Here is a 23,577-nt window from a genome sequence, read left to right on the forward strand (position 1 = left end):
TGCCACTGAAACATTTCTTCTAGCTTTAGAAGAAATAAACTAAATTATCTTGGCTTTACAGGGTAATACTGCTGTTGACAAACGTTTTCGACCTGGAAGAAGGAGCTTTAACAGCAGACAATCTCGACAGTATGAAAGATTACCTAATATCTACTTACCCAAACCAGTATGCAGAATTATTGCCACAGATTAAAAACTGCAGTTTGGAAGCTGAACTAGACACGGTAACTTGCTCCTTTGTGCACCAGCCTTGGTTGTCTTTTTTTCTTTGTTTCCTTTTCCCTCAGTCAGAAGTGGAAGCTTATATTGATGGTTGGGTCTAAGGGAGAGAAAGAACACGAACTCTATTAGCTCTTGTACTGATGATGAGGTCTTGAGTATGTTAAATGTGACGGTAAATGTTACACTTAGCTTAGGCAACCTAAGCGACGCCTTCCTTGCTTAGGCCACTTAGCAGCCCAGGTGATTGTAGCCTTTAGGTAAAGATGCTTCTACTGAGTAACTTTAGGTGGAACATTTATATTCTCTCTCTATATATTATATATATATTCTGCAGCTGCTGGCTGCCATAATTTGCTTCCAGCATAATAAGCCAGCTTAAATTAATACCTACCTATCCCCTGGAGAGAGGGGGGAATTGTGACCCAGAGGGGCATCTGTAGGCATAGTGCCTCCTGGGGCAATGCAGCTTACACACAAACCCAAGCTCTGGGCTGTGACGCTTAGTCACACTCAGACCTCTTCTGATGGCCTTGGCTGGGCAGGCGAATTCATGAACATAAAAAACCTTCCCACGCCCCTTAAATGGAAGAGGAGTCAAACTGTTTGGAGACATTCAAGTAAAAACTCCCATTCCAACTTCCCATGTGCCCAGGACTCCCTCCTTGCAAGCCTGGAGTGCACTGGGATCTAGCCATGCAGCAACTATTAATTAGTATCTCACCGTTGGACCCTGAAGATGGCACAACTCATTTTGGTGGATGCTGGCTCTGCTACAATTTATATATAATAATTGGAGATATACCAATCTCCTAGAACTGAAAGGGACCTTGAAAGGTCATTGAGTCCAGCCCCCTGCCTTCACTAGCAGGGGCAAGTATTTATTTTTGCCCCAGATCCCTAAGTGGCTCCCTCAAGGATTGAATTCACAACCCTGGGTTTAGCAGGCCAATGGTCAAACCACTGAGCTATCCCTCCCCCGATAGACTTTGGACCTAATCCTGTAAACTTTATCTGTGTGAGTAGCCTTTGACGTCAATGGAACAGCTCCCATAAATAAGAATTTCAGGGTCCAGTCCAAAATGTTCAAACCTTCTATAAGCAAAACATGGTCATCACCATGTCTGCCAGAAATGCCTCCCGGTTGGTGAACTGGCAGGAGGGAGGTGATGTAAGTGCAAGAATGCTCCTTTGTTCATCCTTTCCCCTCTGCTCAGGCAGCCAATTGCCTTCGCTCAGTAAAGCACCAGCTTTACTGCTCAAGCCCTAAGCTCAACCCTGCACTAAGGTTTCCTCCAGCACAATAGCCATGTACTCTGGGCTTCCACATCATCCATCCGCCCAGCACTAACAGTGTGGCCATCAGTAGTACATAGCACGTTACTGGTTGCAATGAATGTGGGAAAGTTGCTAGGTTTTTGTGCAGGTCATAAGTCTGGCCCTTTGAGATTAGATGTAAGAGGATGTTGCCATATTACTTATAGAACTAGGAGGTGAAATGGTCTGCATTTCTAAACCCAGCTTTAATAACAGTCATCTAGTCACTTGACTGCTCTGCCTGTGTTTCCCATCTGTACTAAGGGGGATAATAGCTACCCTTGGGGAGGTGCTGACTCAGGCACGTTAATGTTTGTCAAACATTTTGAAGATGAGAAGTGCGAAGTATTGTTATCGGCTTCATTCCTGCCCCACCACTACCTGGGGGAGTAGTTCTTCTACACGCTTGCAAGCCCATTGAAGTCAACGGGTGACATTCTGCAAATCTAAAGTAATTCAAAGGACTTCAGTGGAACTCCTCAGACATTAGGAACCAAGATCAGGATACGATTCATTTTGATTACTTAGGACTATTGCCTGAGTAAAGATTGCAAGATTGGTCCATTATTATTCTGGGTAGTGGTAGGAGGCCAATTCTGCACCATTCAAACAGGCCAGCAAAGATCTCAACTAGTTCATTATGTAAGGCTACGAGCACATAGTTACCATTTTTCCATCATTAACAGGGGTGGCTCTATGTTTTTTGCCGCCCCAAGCATGACAGTCAGGCGGCCTTTGGCGGCACGCCTGTGGGAGGTCCACTGGTCATGCAGATTCAGCGGTATTTCTGCGGGTGATCTGCTGGTCCTGCACCTGAATTGCCACCGAAGCTGCAGAACTGGCGGATCTCCAGCAGACATGCCACCAAAGGCTGCCTGACTGCTGCCTTCACAGCAACCGGCATGCTGCCCCCCAGGGCTTGCCGCCACAGGCACACGCTTGTTGCGCTGGTGCCTGGAGCCATCCCGATCATTAAGGTCCAGATTTTGATGCCTTTATTCATGGTGAGTAGTCTTATTGGAATCAGTGGGTCTCCTTGAAGAGCAAGGCACTACTCAACAAGAGTAAAAGGTGGTAGAGTTTAGACTTACCTTACCTACAGTTTTCATTGACTGTTTAAAGCGGTGGACGTAGAGCTCCAGTAAGAGGCGGGAGATGTACTTTTAATGAAAGGTTATTTTGGATTAAAGTTCTTTTGTATAATAACCTGATTGTGATTTTTATCAGTAAATAAGCAAGGGTGTAGCTACCTGAAGAGCTGACACCACCATGCTTGGTTAGGTTCTACTCTCTTCTTCTCATTGGCAGGCTGTCCAAGGCACTGGACTGGCATTTATAGTATATTCGGAAGCAATAAAAAACATGGAGGTCTCTCAGCTGTATTCAGTGCTGTACTTTATTATGCTGCTGATGCTGGGCATAGGCAGTATGCTGGGAAACACGGCAGCTATCCTCACCCCTTTGACAGACAGCAAATTTCTGTCCACCCATTTACCTAAAGAGGTGATCTCAGGTAAGTTCACCACCACATAATAAAACAGGTCGAGAGCAGGTAGCAATTCAGGCTGCATAAGGAGTGAACATACTCAAGAGGGATTTGGAAGCCCCCAGCATGGAAGGTTCTGCATGCCCTGTACTCCCACTGACTTCAAGGGAAGTGAAGGGTACTCAGTCCCTTGCAGGCTCAGGTCCTAAGGGGAGTTGACTGATTACAGTGGGAGTTCTGAGTGAGTAAGGACTGTCCCACCCCTGCAGCCTGTCAATTGCATGCGGAATGTCACGTGAGGCCTGGTCTCCAGACTCCAAAATGCAGTTCTCTCACAACAACCACAGACCGTAGTGCGTATCATTTTCACTCATCAAAATAGTGCTTTAAAAAAAAAAAAAAGAAGGTCAAACATGATACAAATAAGGAAAAACAAAACAATGTTAAAGTACATAGTGAATATTTTTTGAAAATCTCAGCAGGAAGCACTTGTGTGTCCCTTGTACTGTAATACAACATACAGATGATACTTTCCTATTGGTTTCACAGAATGTATTTAAACAAACTACAACCAGTGATGGCACTTCTCAGGGAAAATCGCCTGCCCCAGTTTGCTGTGAGACCCAAGATAGAAAAACTCCCTAGAAGGAACCATAATTCTCCAGAATACATGGCCCAGAGTATTTTATTGCTTTTAAGAAACAGACATTGCAGAGATCACATCTTTATATTTACAAGGACTTCTGACACAAATATCCAGTCAAATGATCAGTCAGATTAGTATTTAATGATATGTGAGCATCAAAAAGTGCATACGCATCCAAATGTCTCCATATTTATCGGAACATCTTAGATCTTCAAATCAGATCACAAATGTATAGTATCTTAGTACATCTGCCTCTGACCAAAAGCTGATCAAAAAATAGCTAAAGTTTTTGAACCTCAAAACATTTGCATCAGTTCCTATATCACACCACCTGTACAGTTTTAACTATAAATAATCCACCAAGAGTTCCACAGTTATTTCATTCACATACCCTGCCAAAACCATTCAGACTTTTTGTTCTTATGACACAGAACAAAGGCCATTAGGTGGGAGGGTGCATGTGTGATTAAACAACTAATCAGGGATGCTTCTTCTATATCTATTTACAAGAAATCATAGCCAATAGCTTTGTACTCATAACCAAACCAGCAGTAACAGTGCATGAGCAGGGTCATGAGAAAATATTTTGCAAGGAAATATTTTTTAGCTTCTTTATATTGTCTTTGCGTAACAGCAATCACGCCACACCTTTACCGTTGTAATAGGAGATTCAGATTGTCGTCATCAGGTCAAATAAAAAGAAAAATCACAATCCCCTCCAGCTTCACAGGGATGGTGTGAATCTTAGTTCACTGATGTTTCCAAAGTGCTTTGAGATTTTCACAAGAAGGAGGTATACAAATACAAAGGCACCTCACATTTGGTGCTGAGTGCAGAAATACTAAGATACTGCCTTTAAAATTAAATCCAACTTGGGAAGCAGGCAAGAGGAAATTGAGTTAATTTCATCTTTCTCCAACCCCTCCACTTAGTGCCATCTAGGGTGACCAGATGAGACACTTGAAATATCAGGATGCCGGGCGGGAAGGAGCGGGGGTGGAGGGGGGAGGGTGCTGTGTGCCAGCAGTGGAGGAAAAAAACAAAACAAAAAATGAGCCACCAGAGCACAGGAAAAATAGGAGCACCCACCAGCAGCTCCATACCCCATCTCGCCCCCCCCCGTGCCTCGACCTCCCCTGAGCTGGCTGCCACATCCTGTTTCTCCTCCCTCCCTCCAGCGCTTCTGCTGCCATACAGCTGATTAGCGCAAGCCTAGGAGGGAAGGGTGAGGAAGAGGAATGTGGCATGCTTTGGGAAGAGGCGTGGCCAGTACAGGGATTTGGGGAGGGATCCAATGGGGGAGGGAGGGGCAAAGTCAAGGCAGGGCCGGAGTGGAATTGGGGCAGGGGGGAATGAGCCCCCTCCACCTGTGCGCGGGAGGGCAAAATATCAGGACAATTCACGTCCTGACAAACAAGTAAATATCAGGACAGACCAGATAAGATCAGGATGTCTAGTCACCCTAGTGTCATCAGAGAACATCCCAGATGCTGATTGCAATTCTCTGTGCCTTTTCAAGGCTTCTCTGCTAATTTATATAGGAAAGTGCCACATGAAGCAACAATTCTTCAAATGTGGGGAAATGGTCTTTAATGCTTTATAATGCAAGCTACATACACTTAACTGTAGCACAGGCCTCACCCACATCGACGCTCTAGCCTGGGTATTTATATAGCATCAATTACTGTAGTATCTAGACATTGCTAGTTTTCTTGATTCCCCGAAGAAGAGTACCAATTATTACTAAAAACAGGCTAAAACCCAATGTCTTTTATTCAATGCAAAGCCTCCAACTCCTGCTCTAGTAACATTCACCTTTCTGTTGTGACTAAAATAACCTCTTTGTTTTATTCCTACAGGTATCGTGTGTTTCATCAACTGCATTGTTGGCCTGGTGTTCACCATGGAGGCTGGAAACTATTGGTTTGACATATTCAATGACTATGCAGCTACCCTCTCTCTGCTGCTCATCGTCCTGGTGGAGACGATTGCTGTTTGTTATATCTATGGGCTAAGGAAGTAAGAGTTTAAAACCTCCTCCCTTACTGCTGTAACTGTGCTATCGCAGGGGTATGGTGCAGGCAGGACACACTGGGGAAAGCACTTAGGCCACGACAGCAGCTCCAGGGAAAATAAAATCTTTCATCAGATTTGAGGACTGAGCTGTTCTTTCAGCCTGGGCAGCCAAGAGGAGCTGGTTCACTCACAGAGCTAGGTGGAGATGGCACCTCCCCTGCAACATGTTTTCGTTCCCTCACAAGCCTCCCCAGGGAGGGTAACAAGGTCAGGATTCATCCCTGGGAAAGGGAGGGGTTAGAGCTGAAGTGACCACTCTACACATCCTCTGCAACTCTGACCCCACATCTCTCCCCACAGAAGTTTAAAGCTTACTGAGCCACAGTGGCAGAAGCCAGTAGGGCTGCAAGCGCCCCATCACACTTCCCTGGTCTCCATGCATCTGCAGGCTTTGGGGGTCAAAATAACTCATCCCAGGCACAAACCCCACCCCTGGACTAAAGCACTGATGCCATGGACATGATTAAGGAGAGCCTCCGATGTTCCCACTTCCCGCACCAGGTTTTTCCCACCTCAGGGACAAGCTGGCCCTAAGCCACTGGTTTAGGTAACATGCTTTTTCCCTTTTAGCTTGCACCTATGTTTTCTTACAGAGGCCACTATTTAACTGTGCTTATCCTTCCCTGCTAACTCACCTAATTCTTGCTCTTAGCCCTAGTGGACATACTGCATCCTTTGCCCAAACCCTTCCACTGCCCTCAGAACACTTGCACCCAGGATGGAGCAAGCAGCTCTGGTTACCCTAACCAACGGCAGTTTAAATAGGAAAGGGAGGGGGAAATGAGAGGCAGTTGGGTAACCCAGTTCCCCATCCCTAGCTAGGGTGACCAGATATCCCGATTTTATAGGGACAGTCCAGATAGTTGGGGCTTTTTCTTACTTAGGTGCCTATTATCCCCCCACCCTCTGTCCCAATTTTTCACACTTGCCAGCTGGTCATCCTATCCCCAGCCAATGGAAAAACAGCTTCCTTCATGCTCTTGCATCCTGAGTTCTGGGCACTGTGCTACCTGGCAGGTGTCCCGTGCAAAGTGATGTCCCATCCCCCACCCCCACATTAACTGGGAGTATTGGGTGGGAACAGTTTAATCAGACTCATCCATTCAGAGGTAAAAACAATCTTGATGTTTAAGGATCTTGCGACTGCAATCCCTTCCTATGCACAATCCCACTCAGGTCAGTGGCACTCCTCAGACTAGGCAGAGCAATGCATGGTACTGCTTGCAAGAGCACCACCCAAGGCCAAGACAATCTCATCATTGCAAAGAAAAGCATTGCAATCTTATCTGTTGCAAAGCCCAAGCAGATGTGTTCTGTAAGGACAGAGGCCAGCAGGGCACGTGGGTACACTAACACCCCTGATATGTTAAGTTTATACTTGTTAGCTGAACAGTGAATTTAAAGTTTTTAAATCCTACTAAGTCATTAAAATATATAAACATATTTACTGCATCCAGTTCATAGATGTATTGTACATCATTATACAAAACATGGGACCAAATATGTGACTCCCATTCTTAATATTTCCCACATTTTCACAAGGGATCTTGAGATACTGCTTAGTACCAAAAACACACTTCCCCATCGGTTTTGTCCACATGGTTACTTAAGCATGTCTGCCAGGGCCATAATCTGTCTCCTACCCACTAGGAAACTGAGCACCTTGCATTTTTTGAACTAATATAGAAACTATCTGCATTTGTTTAGAGAGGAGTTGTTTGGGTGAAAAAACAGCTAGAAACATTATAAATGATTCTGTTTTTCTCTGGCTCTTTCCATGACCCAATATTTTCCATTTAACTTCTGCTCAATACACATTACAAGCCAAATTCCCTGCAGCTAGGTCTCTTTCGGCTCACACTCTGCCTAGCCACATACACTTTTTCCTACTCAGCATTTTTTCCTACAGGCAGATTTGGTCCTTTATAGTTGTAGAGCACACCTAGTAATATATTATTTGTACATATTTAGATAGGACTTGTTACAGGATTCACACATTAATCTCTAGGCCCTACACATTAAAAAGGTCCCACAAGCCTTTTTCCTTCGTATCTTTCAAAATACATCTTTTCCTAATGTAGAGCCCCACGGTATTTAGCTGTCTGCAGTTATATCCATCCGAGTTTTCCTGGCCGAGAAATACAATGATGAACTAAATGAGGAAGGGACCTTGAAAAGTTATCAAGTCCGGGCTGCTGTACTGAGATAGGACCAATGAAACCGAGTCCTTCCCTGACAGGAATTTGTCAAACCTGCTCTTAAAAACCTCCAGTGATGGGGATTTCACAGCCTCCCTTGAAAGTCTATGCAGGAGCTTAACTACCCTTACAGGTAGAAAGATTTTCCTAGCATCTAATCTACTAATGCAAAATCTAAATAGTATAGTTGAACAAACTGCAATTTTTATTTTAAAACAGATTTGAAAAAGACCTTCTCCTAATGCTTGGACACAAGCCAAACTGGTATTGGAAAATTATGTGGGCTTTTGCCAGTCCTGTGCTAATTATAAGCTTGTTTATATTTTACCTCACTGACTACATCCGCACAGGAACACTGCAGTATCAAGCCTGGGATGCCACACAGGTATTTATTTTACTTATTACTTGTTTCATCACCAGTCCCTTCCTGCCATTGGGACTTGGAGATATCAGCATATTCAAAGCATGGGGGCAGCCTGCTCAAATTGCACCAGCTGAAAATTAACACAGCAGGTTTTAATCTGGAACTAATATGGGTCTTTAATTTTAATGGCAGGCAGAAGCAGCTGCATTCCCTAACCCTCACACAAATAATAAAGTTTCATCTAAGAGTTCAAAATATTACCAGTGATTCTAACAAACATAACATTTATAAAAACAGCAGTGATACAACACTACGCGATCAACTGTGAATAGGAAATGACATTTTCATGAGACCAAGAGGTTTTCAGTACTTCGAACAAAGCTCCCACACACCTAATTACACATACAATAGAATGAATCACAATCCAATTCATTCTCCCTGGCGGGCATAATACATGTTTTATAAAAGTACTTAAATACATGTTTATCACAGAGAAAGAACAATTTGGATTTTCTCAAGTAAATATTAATTTAACAACATTCCAGGACATGTTCCTTTTATGTTATTAAAAGGAAAGGAATCAATTTTATAGTGTTTTCATGCCACTGCTAATTTGGGATCTGAAAGGGTGTAGGTTTCTGCTGTTGACTGGAGAACCGCAGATTCCAATGCAGCAAGACTGAAAACATATTGCAAAGACAGGGATCACAACTGTGCCATGTCAGGAAGGAATAATCCCACTGAGGAAAGTTTCCAGTGACAAATTTGGCCTCAAAGTTAAAAGCTTACTTACATAAGCACTAATGTTTCTCACTATTTAATGTTAAACAGCTGTAACAAATATTTACCTGCACCAGCTATAGTAAGCTTTGTTGCTTTTCTGCCAACCTCCAACTGGTGATAAGCGGCAACACTTAAAAGACAACTAGTATATTGCAGTATCTCTCACAATGCTAGCTGTATGAGTTGTATCACAGCTGACAATCCCTTCAAGTGTTCAGAGAAAACTAGATGGTGCTGCTGAATGCAAGATACATGCCTCCAGTCAGTTTCTCCATTTAAGCACTAATTACATTGTGGGAAAATAGTAGACATATAGTAAAGCTCTGAATACCTATACAGCAGCTTTGAGTTGCATTACATAATTTAGCTGGATTCCCAGACCACGAAAGCTGAGAGCAGTCAGCTATAGTACGTCCAGCACTAAAGGCACAGATACAGCACTCCTGAATAGCCTCCTTATTGATTAGTTCATGGAGTGTTGTTCACAGCTCTGTTCACTCACCGCAAGAATGAGAGGACTATCCATGACTATGAAGGCTCAGACAGTGTGATGAGGGGTCAGAGGGTAAAGGAGCACATTTAAAGGAAGGAGAATTAGCAGGATACAGCTGGAATTCAGATAATCCCGTTGAGGAGCATGGGAGAAAGAGTAGCTTACATCCCATAAGACATAGTGATGCTGTAGGAACAGAACTGCAGCCATGTAGTTTAGATTTTAAAAAAATGTGCTTTAGCTCCTCGATGCCACTAAACCTTGAATTCCACACATTTAGGCTTTTTACTGTGGCACTAACAGGAAAAGTGACACCTTGTACCTTTACTTTCTGACTGCTTGAGAGCTGAGTGCTTTAGAGATGTGCATACATAATCTGGGAAGGACTTATTCTGAACTCATGATTAAGACAGCATCTTTTTCCCCTTTAAAGAGACAGGGAGTGAAGCGTGCCATCCTAATATTGTATTTAGAATAGGCATACCTTACAATTTAAAAAAAAACTTAGTGTACTTAAAAGGTGCTGATGGGAGTAATCATCACAGCAAGTACAGACAGATTAGCGTTGCTGCCTGTGCTTGTTACCCCATCTACTAGAATGTAGTCTAGGGATAAGGGTAATTGTTTCCATGACTGTTCAGGATGTGGCCTCTGTTCAGATTACTGAGGCAATGGCCCATCCTGGGAAGTATGAGAACTTACATGAAACCATTCACTTATTTTGTGTAGCACATTCCACTAGTACTTTGCCTCAAGGTTGGCAGTTCAAATCCAGCCTAGGTCAGTAGTAATTAAAGCTCTATAGTCCATCTCTCTCTACCTGCCACAGCTCACATACGGGACAAAAATTAATCACGCAAGAAATATAAAATGCTGTGGGATTTAACCCATTAGCATAAACAACTTTCTATAACTGTTTTCATGATTCTTTATTTCTACTGTTAATTTTTGGTAAGAACAAGAAGAAAATATGTATTGTGCACAGCAAATTCTGGAACTAAAATGAGTGATGTCTCTTGAAATGACAGTCCATACCAATCCTTGATATATACATCAAGGTATACTGATCACCTCTACACACCAACATCTGCTTTACAACTTAACTTTGTTCTCTAGCAAAACTGTGCATAAATTTAAGATCACTGCCAGCTATCAAAAATTAAAGAGCCAACATTTTTGGGGTAGTAAAGGACCTCATTTCTTATAGAAAGTTACAAAGGAGAAGGCTATAATGATTTCATGCTAATATTCTCTTATATGCAGGGTCAACTGGTTACAAAAGATTATCCAAGTTATGCCTTGGCAGTTATTGGACTACTTGTGGCTGCATCCACAATGTGTATACCAATAGGTGCATTAATCATTTTTATTATGAAGAGACTGAAGAAGAGAAGTGTATCAACTCTTGAATGAACATTCATAACTGGACTCATGAAAACTTTATCACCTATTGCAATAACTGTATGGATCTTGGAGACCACAGTAACCATTACTTGTAGCAACTATTCATAGATATGCAGAACCTTGGGTGACGTATTTACCATGAACTGCTTTTGGCAGCTCTCACAGTAGTTCAAAAAGCTCTTCTGTGGCAGATAAAGCCTTAAGAGGGTCTCTAACTGACATATAAAGAACAGCAGTTCACAAAAAGGCACCTAGCACAAGGTACCAAGTATTACTGGCTAATAACAACTGATGTTAAGCGATTATCTTTCACTGTGCAGTACTGCCTACTTAAAACAATGAGCATCAATTATATGAAAACAAATTCTTTTGTAACTGAAGAACTGGAAATTACTCTTCAAAATAGCATGCATATACAGAAGTGGTTTTCTTGAAGTTTTATATATATAGTTTGACTTCTCAAGTTTTGTAATCTGAATGTGCCAATCTTTTCTACTTAAGTAAATATCAGATTCCACTATGCAACTGTGTACAGTACCTGTTTTCTAGGGAGTTACTAGTAGATGCACACCTTTACGCAGTAAAATGTATTTGTGACAGTTTCACAAACCACAAAAGTCTCACACCATACAACTAACTTCAACAATGTTCACGCCCATGGATATGTATTTTGATTTTAATCTTATGATGCCACATTCCAATGTTTGATAGATCTGAACCATTTTTCCCTGTGAGAAAGTCTTTCTATAACAGAGTGAACTCAAGATGTGTTACATATTAAGTTTCAATTAGATAGTAGAATTGTATTTTTTTTTTGTTAAGTACCCTGAAATGCAATGTTAAACAGAACACATTTAAAAAGTATAAATTCTCTAAATATACATTTTGGTTATGTGACCTTAATGGAACACAGTCTGTGTCTTGCAAAGGATGAAGCAACGTTTATTTTGATTGAACAGTATTACAACATAAGTAGCTTACCTGGTCAGAGAAGAGCAAGAGGTGATATTATAGTATGTACTAGGAAAAGAAATTCTCTCGGCTGAACTGCATGAACAAAGGTAACATGGCATGCTTAGGCCACAGTAATGCTCTATGGCTCCATACAATGAATACAAACCCCATTCAGGGCTTAACTGACAAGAGAGACAACTTTTCCACATTTGTGTTTATTAAAAATTGACATTGTAAACAAAACCTGTACAAAAAATATCTAACTGCCTAGAATTTTGTAACATGTATCTGTGGTGTGAGAAGTTATCGCCTAGGTCCCCCTCTTCCTCTGCCACGGCCACGGCCTCTGCCCCGACCTCTGCCACGGCCTCTTCCTGCAACTGAGCAAGCAAACAAAACAAAGAACAAGTTAACTTTTACACCTGAATAGGAGTTTATTTGAAATAAAGTGTATGCTGTATCAAGTGTAAAAGATGTATTTTATCATACAGGACTTGTAACTGGATACCAGATTGTGATAATGCTATCAATTTCAGACACACAGAAGTTTTTGGTTTTTATTTTTCTATTTCAATTCCCTTGCACTTGATTTTTGCATTTTTTAAACAAAAACAACTCTTGTATAATTTACAGTTCTCTATCTACTCCACTTTCACTTCTGAAAACAAAGGCATATACTAGCTTTCTGAATAATATGAAAGCTTGACACATGCCAGTCTCCCTCTGAATAAAGCCTAATGATTCAGGAATTGAGATTTAAATACACAAGATGCTACAACACGTATAGGCTTCATATCCTATTCATATAACTTATTATCTATGGCAAAATGTATTACTAAAGAAACAGGCAAAGGCAGGTGTAAAACGTGTAAGTGTAGCACCAGATTTTCCAAACTGTTCACCTTCCTTTTAGGCAACTAAAAAGGGGCCACATTTTTTCTCAAGAACTGATCATTCAACAGCTCACACTGTTTTCAGTAAGAAATGTTGAGTGCTGAGCATTTTTTAGTTTTTGGCCATCTCTTGGCTGCAACAGTTTAGTTCAAGAAAAGTGGAAGTCATCCAACTGATTTACAATATTGAATAGGAAAGAACATGCTAAGTGAGATCCTATTCACACATTCATAACAAATGTACTTACTATGCTGGCATGTCTTTTTTCCTAATACACGTCTGACAGAACTATTGACCAAGCTGCTACAGATTTTATATATCCCATTAGGCAGGGACATTTAGAGGTGTGTTCTAATCATGGTGCTTTGCATGTTTAACTATGGTTTGAGACGATGGAGAGTACTGTGATGATCTGAAAAAAATAGGTGTCTTCATAAAATGTCAGTAAAGTGAATTATTATGGAGGATTGGCAAACTGAGATAAACAGATCTAATTACATATTAAAGTCATATATGCTGGGGTTTCTGATCAACTGAGCTGGTTAATGAACAAGAAATTTTATGGAACTCATCTGTATAATATTGTAAAAATCTGTTCACACTGTAGAGTAAAATATTTTGAAATATGTAACAGTGCACTTTTCTTCCTCCCCCACAATGTTTGTCAAAGTAAGGGGGAGGGGGGAGAGCAGAGGGATGAAGGATTTCACAGTTGGCAGCAGAACCTGACACAAACATGCAGAATGTGTCCCTCAAAAGAACCTTAACTACTTCTTGGCAGATTATTCACATTTTTCACTTATTGGTAAATGAACACTGAATTAGTTATGCTGCACATAGATATTAACCGAAAACACCTGAATGCTTAGTTGCACAAGTAGGGAGGAATTCTGTAGGCAAGTTCCGCAAACAACCTGAAATGGATATCACCCGCTTAAGAAGAAAGAGCTTTATTGAAATTTCTTTACTTATTTTTCTAAGGTAATTAACGGAAAGATTCTAGACAAAACCATTCAGATTGCAACAAAGAAAAACATTTGAAAAAAAATAAATGACAGTAGAAACAAAACTTGACAGAGGTACCCAGGAACAAGTGTATTAACCTGAAACTACATCTACTCAATTTCCAAAAATGATTGAGATTTCCAGTAACTTGAACTCTACCCACCATGTCACAGTCTCAATTTATTAAGTCAGAAACAAACTAACATCTAGCTATCTCATTTGTTTCCAGTACATGCCACAAGCCACCATCCAACATATATGACCCAAAGATCTTTCTCTAGTTCACCTTCCCATATGGTACAATGTAACTAACAGCATGCCTCTTATCCTTCATGTACTGACCCAGAAAAGTAACCCACTCCTATTTCAATTTCCCACATAGTCAATAGATTATTCATGGGGGGGGGGGGGGGGTCACACAATGTTGTGGCGAGCCCCATCAATGTGCCTACACAGACTAGTGCTACATGGTCCAGACTCTGCAATCACCTTATTTATATAAATTACAGACCCCATACTCCATTACAGCTCACTTATCCTCTTTATACAATCCACATAATGCATATAGGCCAGAGATCCCAGAACTACATTCACCAAACCAGGCTAGGACGTTATTTACTGAAGAAAAAAAGAAGTGGCCAACATTTCTGTAAAACATACCATGGTTCCATTCACAGAGTTTATTGTTTCCAACTGCAGTCAATGATTTTAAAGCTTCAAGTGAAGTTATCTTAAGCATATCCTTATTAGGTGGGTGAAGACATGGCACACAGGTAAAGTTGTTTATGAACCCCTAACTACAACTTTTCTCTTTTTCTAGTTTTTCTTGTTACAACAAAGTTTTAATAGTGTGGATTTAAATTAATAGTCCCCTATTTACAACTTTAATGCTATCTTAAAGATTTTTGTTTAGGAATTGTTTGTCTGAGGAAAAGAATTAGAACACTCTTGTGTGAAAATATGATGTAGATGGGAACTGGAGCCAGAACCCTACCTATCTGAAAACATCCCAGGTTTATCATGAAAAATTAAGATCTCCAGAGACCATACAGAATCCAAAGGTTTATTTTTAACCCCTGTAGCACATGACTCAGTTATCCACTCATCATAGTAAGGGATGCCCCTCTGTACTAGCTCTCAGAGGTCAAGAAACAAAACCTGAAATTAATAGTGCAAACAGAGATGTGGAGCACACACTAGTGAACTTCAAAAGCAAAATAAAAGTCATTTTGAAATCATCTCAGAATTCACTGATTTAATTTTTTCTCAAACTTCAAAAAAATTTCTTCTCTGGTAGGACACCATATACACAATTTCAGAATGATGTAGAATTTAAGAAGGGTGTCCACGTTAACCTTACACACTGAGTTTCATTATCAGGACATCAAACCATCTACAAATTGCCAGTGCCTTCCAGCTAGAGAATAAGAAGCCTCAAAACTTTGCTTTTTATAGAATACTGCAGGAAAAAAAATAAAAGCAGGCTATCACAGAAACTAAAATGTTCTAACCAGACATTTTTAAGATTACTGCAGATTCAACAAAAGTACTCATTTATGGAGGAAACAAACCACTCCTTTAGTAATCTGGAATAAAACAAAGGTGAAATCACAAACCAACCTGCTTCCCTTTTCTTGGATTTGACTTTTGGTTCAACATCCACTAGCAAGGTATCCAGAGGCAAACTGTCTGGCAGAATGAAGTATCGAATATTATTTCCCCGAATACTCAATGTCTCCAACTGTACAGGCTCTCTGTTCTTCAGTGTCATTTTCACAGCTTTAAGATGCGTATTCATACTGACATCCACTCCTGGAACACAGACAGATGACAAATTTTAGGGAAGAGAGACTAAATGCATCAAAAAGTTAGTTCCTTTTAACATGGAAGGTAATGATATTTTAGAAAGGACATTGTTACCAGACTTACATTTGAAAAGGAGAAGCACAATTAATAGCTATCTGTGAAAAATTTTATTTAAATGACTTGTCCACCAAACGATAAGTCTGGTAGAACCAGAATCAGAACCCAATTGACCTAGATAGCATTCAACTGCCTTAATCACAAGACCATTTTTTCTCTTCCTGTCGTCCCTGTCTTGTGCTCTAAATACCTTCCCTCCCCTACAGCTAATGAGGCAACGGTCAAACAGACTCATTGACTGCACAACCCTGGTTTATTCATGGAGCATTGCTCATCCTGGCACTCAAGTTAGACAGTGGTCCTGCAGGAAAAAAAGAAGTGTATGATCACTTAATTAAAGACTGTATTGTTAAGGCTGTGAGTCTGCCATGGAGGTCATGGATTCTGTGACTGTCCGTGACCTCCATGACTTCTGCAGTAGCTGGAGCTGGCTCAGGGGCTGCCTGGCTTGGGCAGCCCCTGGGCCAGCAGCAGTTTGGGTGTGTAGGAGGGGGCTCAGGGCTGGAGGATGTGGGGAGGTGCTTACCTCAGGGTGAGGGGCTCCCAGGCTCACACTGGCATGGCCACTCTGCAGCTCCTAGGCAGCTGCAGAGTATCCACACCACGTGCTGCCCATGCCCGCAGGCCCTGCCCCCATAGCTCCCATTGGCTGCTGTTCCTGGTCAATGGGAACTGCGGCAGCTGGCATTTGTGGTGGGAGCAGTGGAGCCTTTCCTCTGGCCCCTGCCTCTGTCAAGGAGCTGCAGGGACACGGAGCCAGGTAGAAAGCCCCCGCCAGACTCGCCAATACCCGCTCCCTTTAGAACCAGCAGGGGTCCCAGGCCACCCTCCTAGACCGTCCCCCCACCAACCCCAGAGCACCCATGGCCCCCAACCCAAGTTTTACTAAAATCACCCGCCCTGACTAAAAGTCATGGACAGGCCCATGAATTTTTGTTTACGGCCTGTGACCTGTCCATGACTTTGACTAAAAATACCCATGATTAAACATAGCCGTATGTATCATGATACATACAAGGAGACAGAATTAATGGACAAACTTAATTCTGGCATTTCCTAACTTACAACCTTAACATTATTTTAACAGATTCTTTTTGTATTTAATTTCCTAGATTTTATTAAAAAGAAATAAAATTATATGCATTTATAACAACCACTCCTCACCTATCACGTGTCATCAGTAGGGGCCTACCAAATTCATGGTCATGAAAAACACACCACGGACCATGAAATCTGGTCTCCCTCCGTGAAATCTGATCTTGTGTGCACTTTTACCATATACTATACATATTTTACGGGGGAGATCAGTGTTTCTCAAACTGGGGGTCCTGACCCAAAAGAGAGTTGGGGTGGGAGGGGTGTCACAAGGTTATTTTAGGGGAGTTGCAGTATTGCCACCCTTACTTCTGCACTGCCTTCAGAGCTGGATGGCCAGAGAGAGGCAGGTGTTGGCTAGATGCCCATGTCTGAAGGCAGCACCGCACCAGGGCAGAAGTAAGGATGTCAATACCATACCATGCCACCCTTGCTTCTGCGCTGCTGCCTTCAGAACTGGGCAGCTGGAAAGTGGCGGCTGCTGAGGGCCCAGCTCTGAAGGCAGAGCTGAGATGCTGACCAGCAGCTGCCTCTCTCCAGATGCCCAGCTCTGAAGGCAGCGCCGCCACCAGCAACAGTGCAGAAGTAAGGGCAACAGTACCGCAACCCCCCTTACAATAACCTTGTGACACCCCACAACTCCTTTCTGGGTCAGGACCCTTACAATTACAGCACAGTGAAATCTGAGTTTTAAATAGCAGAAATCATGACCCTATAACCATTAAATTGACCTTATAACTATAAAACCCTATAACCATGAAATTGACCAAACGGACCGTGAATTTAGCAGGGCCCTAGTCGTCAGCGATATATGAACCCTGGACCCTCCGCATAGCTCTCCAATACTTGAGTTAATGGACTAACTACATGGGCTGGCAGCAGTAGAAGGCTATCATCTTCTGCAAACCAGTTACCAGAGGACAAACACCAGACTGAAACAGTGGGTCACATATCCAGGAGTCACCACATTTTACAGACAGCACAGTCAAAAACAGAAAGGTCAGCAGTGTGGCCACAGTGTTGGGTCTAGAGTTTGATAGGAAACTTTTCCAGCTCTGTGAAAACCTTTGGAGGATTTTTTTGAAGTCTCATTCTGCACTGGGACAAAACCAAGGCCTTTGCAAAGAAAGAGTTTTGCCTAAACTGATATGTCCCTGCAAAAAGTTTTTGTTTCAACAAACTGGAATTTTCCAGTGAAACCGTTTTTCATCAGAAAATTCCCAACCAGCTCTACTTGGGTCTGCCATTTTAGCAGTCTGGATTACTTTCCCAGTTTGACATCTCTCAATGACATGCAAGACCTTACTCAACAACAAAGGTTGTGAAGGGCACAGAATGAAGGTCTGTAGAAATAGCAAGTCAAGCATTCACAATCTTCTGGTTCCCAGGCTTATGCATCTCCTAGGCAATTGGACTTTTAACAGGGGGAGAGAAGAGGCAAGAAAGTAGAGAAGTGGATCTGGTATGCGATCTGGTTGTGTTATATACAGCATACTTCAGCGAGATGCCAGGGCAGTGTGTACACTCAGGTAATGAACGCTAATGAATTTGACAACAGAAAAGATCAAGGATTTATAACTATGAAAAATCATCGTGGATTTTCATGGGTCAGCAAAAGGCATCTTGCAGATCCCAGGAACATGCCTCTGCCAAACTTCAATGTGTTGCTGTAATGAAGGGCAGTGTTAGGACCCATCAAAAAAAGTGAGAAGAAATTAAAATAACATTAGGCAATAAATTTAAGGGCTGCTGCTCTGTGAAGACTACATGGCATGTTCCAGCTAATCGTTTCTAATGTCATTCCAGTATGAAGTCTTAGTGTAACGTAGACCAATTAATTTTCAGGGTTAAATTTTGCAATATCCTACACGTTTTCAAAATGCAAGATAGGAACTAGGATTAATTTTCTATTTCTGATGATCATGCCAATTAAAACTAGTTTTACTTTTTACTGTTTCTGTAAAGAGCTCTGATAACAAAATTTAAGGCTACAAATTATGTTACTTCATCAATAAAATAACAAAAAAACCCTCACTCTTTTGGATCTTCTGGCCCATCAAGGCACTGCTGACCACATAAATAGGTCAGAGCCCCCAAGGAATAACAACTTTAAAAATATATGCTGCACTTCATGTATTTTCAGAATATTGTATAAAAATCAATCCTCTCAAAACTGTATGGTTTAAGTCCTTGTCTACACAAATTAGCACCAGTTTAGAAGATGTGTTTTAAAACCACTGTACTGAAACAGGTGCAAGTTTGTGTAAAGAACAGATACGTATTTTGATTTAAGAATGGCATATTTTAGCACCAGATTAAACTAAATAGAAATAAACTTCCCCACAAACATGCACTGGTTTAACTAAGGTCTTGTCTACACTTTGACCACTTTGAAGATGCTAGCATAGTTAAAGCAAGATCCCTACTGTAGATGAAGTTATACCTTTATAAACATGCTGACACCGGAATAGCTCACTGTGGTTTAACAAAACAAAATAAGGTATACAGGTATAACTGTCTACACTAGGGTTTTTACTGCCAGTTAAAAAATATGTATATACACATCACACCCCTTACTGATAGCTGTACACAAACATCCACAGTAAAACTTGAGGGTACACCAGACCTTTAGTTAAACCAGTGCAATTCTGTGTATAAACAAGGCCTAAAAGAGATTCCCCAAAGCCACCTGGTGTGCCAATTATTACAATTCAGGAGTACCTGGCTCTCAGTATTATAATCTAACAGCCCAGAATCTGAACACAGAATATTAAACAATATTACAAAATTTGACTTTTTGCCCCGGTCTATTATTATGACCAATTATGATCTATGAGTCTTCAAAGCACTTCCTGGTGGTCTATGAAGAGCTGGCAGGTCAGAGTGATGCCCATGCTTCCAGTTGCTTCTACATGCACCTGGGCTCTTGAAAAGAGCTCAGCTGCCTGTAAATACAGACAACTGGCATCTCATTTTTACCTGCCTTTAGTAGGGGACACCTCTATATAAAGGAGAAGAAACAGGAGCCACCATCTGGGTCTGGAGATGCTAGTTACGAGATGAAGAAAAATGTCTATGGAAATGTAGGATAAGAGAAAAATGCAGTTGAGCAGCAAATTCAAGGCAGAAGGAACTAATGGATCGAGAAGCACATGCAGAAGCAGAAGGCAGCAAAAAAACCTGCATGGGAAGGTCAGAGAGAACAATAGAACAGAAGGGTGGGAAAAAATAAACACTGAACCCCAGTGTGAGACAGGTGGTAGTCCTCAACACAGTATTTATTCAGATGCAGTCCATATTATTAAAACTCTGAGAACATCTCATACATTAGATTAGTTGTCTGTCGCTGGTCTTTAAATAAAAGATATATGTACAGTTTGAACATTCACCACCAATACCCGAGTAAAGAAGAACCTGAACTGATGTTCCTAATGCTACTTGCTTGTGGGGTGATTTTAAACTTTCTGTCACCAAGTATTTCACAAAATGCATCTCTTGAGGCTCATTTAGCAATCATAGTGGAGTCTCTTTAGAAGAGAACAGATTTTCCTTTCACTGTCTATCAATTCCTTAAATTATTTTGGTTTAGTGTCTCAACATCTTGAATATCATACCAGTGATTGTTCCATGCACCTGTGTTCCATTCTTCAGTTCAATGGTCACAGTCTCATGACTCAATTTCATTAGAAACCTGCAAAATAAAAGTGTAGTTGAAAAACAGAACTTCAATTTCAATATCACAATACATGAATAATCTTCAGAAAGTACCCGGCCCTGTCATACATATTGCACAAACTGTGAAGCGATCGCAAACCTCAATAATATTCCAAAAGGTAATTCTATGTGGACTCTGAGGCTTTGTAACAAACAACAGCAACACAACAGCGAAAGCCATAGAAGAGAGCAAAATTGCTAAGCAACCCGATTGGACACTGCTACAAAGAATCCCCAAACATACCAAGTACAATTCTGCTACACCTTTATTTGGAAGCCAAGCATTATAAAGCATTCATTAAGCAGCTGTTTTTTGCTGGTTACCTGACACTTAATACAAGCTTTGCTTTTTAACAAAATAAATATAACAGTTACCATCACCGCTATGGTGCAAATAGCCAAGTACCTTACTTGCATCACAGGGCTGGAAGGCACTGCATGGGTCATCTAGTCTAACCCCTTGCCAAAATGCAGCAGTACCCAAACAGATACAGGCTAGTTTATCCCAGAATTTGTTTAGTTAAAAATGGTTTTACAAAGCAGTCAATGGTAAAGGAATTTGTTCAATAATTCATTTGCATTAAACAGTCATTGTAGCCCAAACACCATTGCACTGTGTTAACATTTCTGAGCCTTAAAGTGAAAGTGACAATACAACAAACTAACCTATTTTCATTTGTACAAGCTAAATGAAGTGTAAGAGATGAACAAAAGTGAAAAAAAACTTAGTTTAACAATTTTTTGAATGATCGTTTAACAGGGATAATTAGAGTTTTAAACATTGCTTTAAAGAGAGGCTGTTGGGATTTTTACAAATCCACTACCATACCTCTTTTTTTTTTTAGTTAAATATGACAGGGGGGAATGCCCTGACATAGAAGCATTTACAAGCACTGCACAAGACCTCTTTGTATGCGGATTAGTTGGGGACAGAGAGTCCCTCCTCTTACTGAGTTTAGCAGCTCTGTCTGAGAAGGGAGCCAAACTTTTCCTTATTCCGCCCAATCTCACAATTACCGGAGAATAAGTCTTCTGGCTAGTGAACAATCCTATAACTTGCTGAGGGCGGCTTTAAAACACGCGGGAACTGACGACACCACATTGGGCGATGGCACTTTCTTTTATCAATAGCCGGATTCATGTTCGCTTGTTGGCCAAGGAAGAAAGCGGAAGCAGCGATGGAGTCACAAGCAGCGAGCAAAGATCAGCGCCCAGCGAGAACTATCCCGCTAGAAGTCTAACCCAGCGGCTCGCAAGCCCAGGGCCACAAGCCAGCCGCTCCCGCGGGGCGGGAAAAGCGACGTGCGTGACGTTAAACGCCAGTTTCCTTAGGGGGATGCTTGGGACAGGAGCAGCCGGGAGGGGGAGGATTTGGGGGCAGCCCGGCGCTGTGGGGGTGGGGCAGGATCGACGCGGGAGGGGAGCCGGGAACGGCCACCCCCGAGTCTCCGGCTCAGGTGCGCGCTGTATGGGGCGGGGAGCCCCTGGCACGTACCCGCCTAGCAGCGCCTCGCGCCGGCTCGGGGAGAGCGGAGCCGATACCAGGCGGCACCTGCACCGGGCGGGGGGAGGGGCCCTGCTCACACTCGCCGTGGAACGGGGAGCCCGGGGCGAGAGCGGCGCGAGACGAGCCGAGGGGGGGAGGGGAGGAACGCGAGCAGCCGGAGCGACACGAGACGGGGCAAGGCCCATGCTCCGGCCCAGCGCGCGCCTTTCCCGCCGCTGCCCCCTCATCCGCCTCCATCCGGGCCCATCTCACCTCACGAGCTTCATGGCGGCGGAGCGGGGGCGTCAGGCCGGCCGGCCGGGACCACAGAGCGGCAACCCCGGCAACGGGGAGAGGAAAAAAATTGAGCTCGGTGCGGAGGCCTCCGACCAGGCCGCTCCGGCGCTCGGTGAAAGAAACGGCGCTGCTGAGCGACTCGATGGCCGGAAGTGACTCGCCTCGCACCCGGATGTGAGTGGAAGAGGCGCGGTTTGAGCGCCCTCTGCCGAGCCGGGGGACGCAGCGCAGCGGTGAGTTGACGGCGCTTCCGGGCTGTGCTCGGAGCCGCCGCGCCTGCGTCATGCCCCCCCGCGTGGCCACGTGCTGCTGGCAGCAGTTACCGGCACGGACTGGAGCGTGAGAACCTGCTAGCGCCGCGAACTGCTGCCTCCCGCTGTAGCAAATGGCTACAGGGAGCCGCTTCCTGCACTAGAATCGCTGTGAAATTGCTGCGTGCAGCGGCGTGCTACCGGTGGCGGCTATGTACAGCTGTAGGTCCTAAGAAGCAGCCTGTGTAAAAAGATGCTACTCCCCTCCTAGATCATGTTTTCTGGGTCTTTATTTTTTTTTCTCTCTTCTCTAAACTTTCTCCAACTTTTATTCCAGTGGAGACCTAATCAGCACAGAGTGGCTATCCCAGATATGTTCTGATTTTTTGTAAGATCCTTTCTACAGTACTCATAGACTCATAGACTCTAGGACTGGAAGGGACCTCGAGAGGTCATCGAGTCCAGTCCCCTGCCCTCATGGCAGGACCAAATACTGTCTAGATCATCCCTGATAGACATTTATCTAACCTACTCTTAAATAGCTCCAGCGATGGAGATTCCACACCTTCCCTAGGCAATCTATTCCAGTGTTTAACTACCCTGACAGTTAGGAACTTTTTCCTAATGTCCAACCTAAATCTCCCTTGCTGCAGTTTAAGCCCATTGCTTCTTGTTCTGTCATTGGAGGCTATTCAGCTTGTGTCCACTGTGAGCCTCAGCTCCCTTTCTGCAGTACTCCTTCATAGGAAGTCATTTCCTGTTTTGTATGTGTTGCTTTTCATCATTCACAAACTTTATAATTGTACCCTCAATGCCATTATCGATTCGCCCCCTTTGGCACTTTTTAAACCCCTGTCAAAAGCAGTCCACACACTCCTAATAAGGGCAGTGGCTTCAGGAGATGAACTGGTCATGCTCAGTACATGGATAAGTAGCACATAGAGAGAGCACTTTAATACACTCCCCCCTGGC

The 23,577-nt window shown here is 42.7% G+C and overlaps 2 protein-coding genes across 2 annotated transcripts in view; one reads left to right on the forward strand and one right to left on the reverse strand.

Moving 5' to 3' along the window:
* The window catches only part of SLC6A20 (solute carrier family 6 member 20), a 32,819-nt gene extending 21,103 nt beyond the window's left edge, over positions 1-11,716 (forward strand). Inside the window, exons 7-11 of the mRNA XM_030551164.1 lie at positions 62-224; positions 2,845-3,049; positions 5,528-5,687; positions 8,162-8,327; positions 10,846-11,716. Coding sequence (XP_030407024.1) covers positions 62-224; positions 2,845-3,049; positions 5,528-5,687; positions 8,162-8,327; positions 10,846-10,995 — 844 coding nt within the window. The 3' untranslated portion in view covers positions 10,996-11,716. The remainder of the gene's footprint in view (positions 1-61; positions 225-2,844; positions 3,050-5,527; positions 5,688-8,161; positions 8,328-10,845) is intronic.
* A 417-nt stretch (positions 11,717-12,133) lies between these two features.
* Positions 12,134-22,513, reverse strand: SNRPD1 (small nuclear ribonucleoprotein D1 polypeptide). Its single transcript, XM_030551168.1, has 4 exons — positions 22,331-22,513; positions 20,472-20,548; positions 15,460-15,651; positions 12,134-12,320 (listed from the first exon to the last, which is right to left on the reverse strand). Exons 1-4 carry the CDS (start codon positions 22,342-22,344, stop codon positions 12,244-12,246), a joined length of 360 nt encoding a protein of 119 aa, XP_030407028.1. The 5' UTR covers positions 22,345-22,513; the 3' UTR covers positions 12,134-12,243.
* Between the last annotated feature and the right edge of the window lie 1,064 nt (positions 22,514-23,577).

Source organism: Gopherus evgoodei, chromosome 2 (assembly GCF_007399415.2).
Source record: "Gopherus evgoodei ecotype Sinaloan lineage chromosome 2, rGopEvg1_v1.p, whole genome shotgun sequence".
Classification (NCBI taxonomy): domain Eukaryota; kingdom Metazoa; phylum Chordata; order Testudines; family Testudinidae; genus Gopherus; species Gopherus evgoodei.

Excerpts from the sequence above, each read along its gene's own strand:
- SNRPD1 (XM_030551168.1), bottom strand. Across the intron at positions 15,652-20,471 it reads GGTGCATGGAACAATCACTG|GAGTGGATGTCAGTATGAAT; the intron begins GTATGATATTCA and ends TCTGTGTTCCAG. Across the intron at positions 12,321-15,459 it reads ATCCAAGAAAAGGGAAGCAG|TTGCAGGAAGAGGCCGTGGC; the intron begins GTTGGTTTGTGA and ends TTGCTTGCTCAG.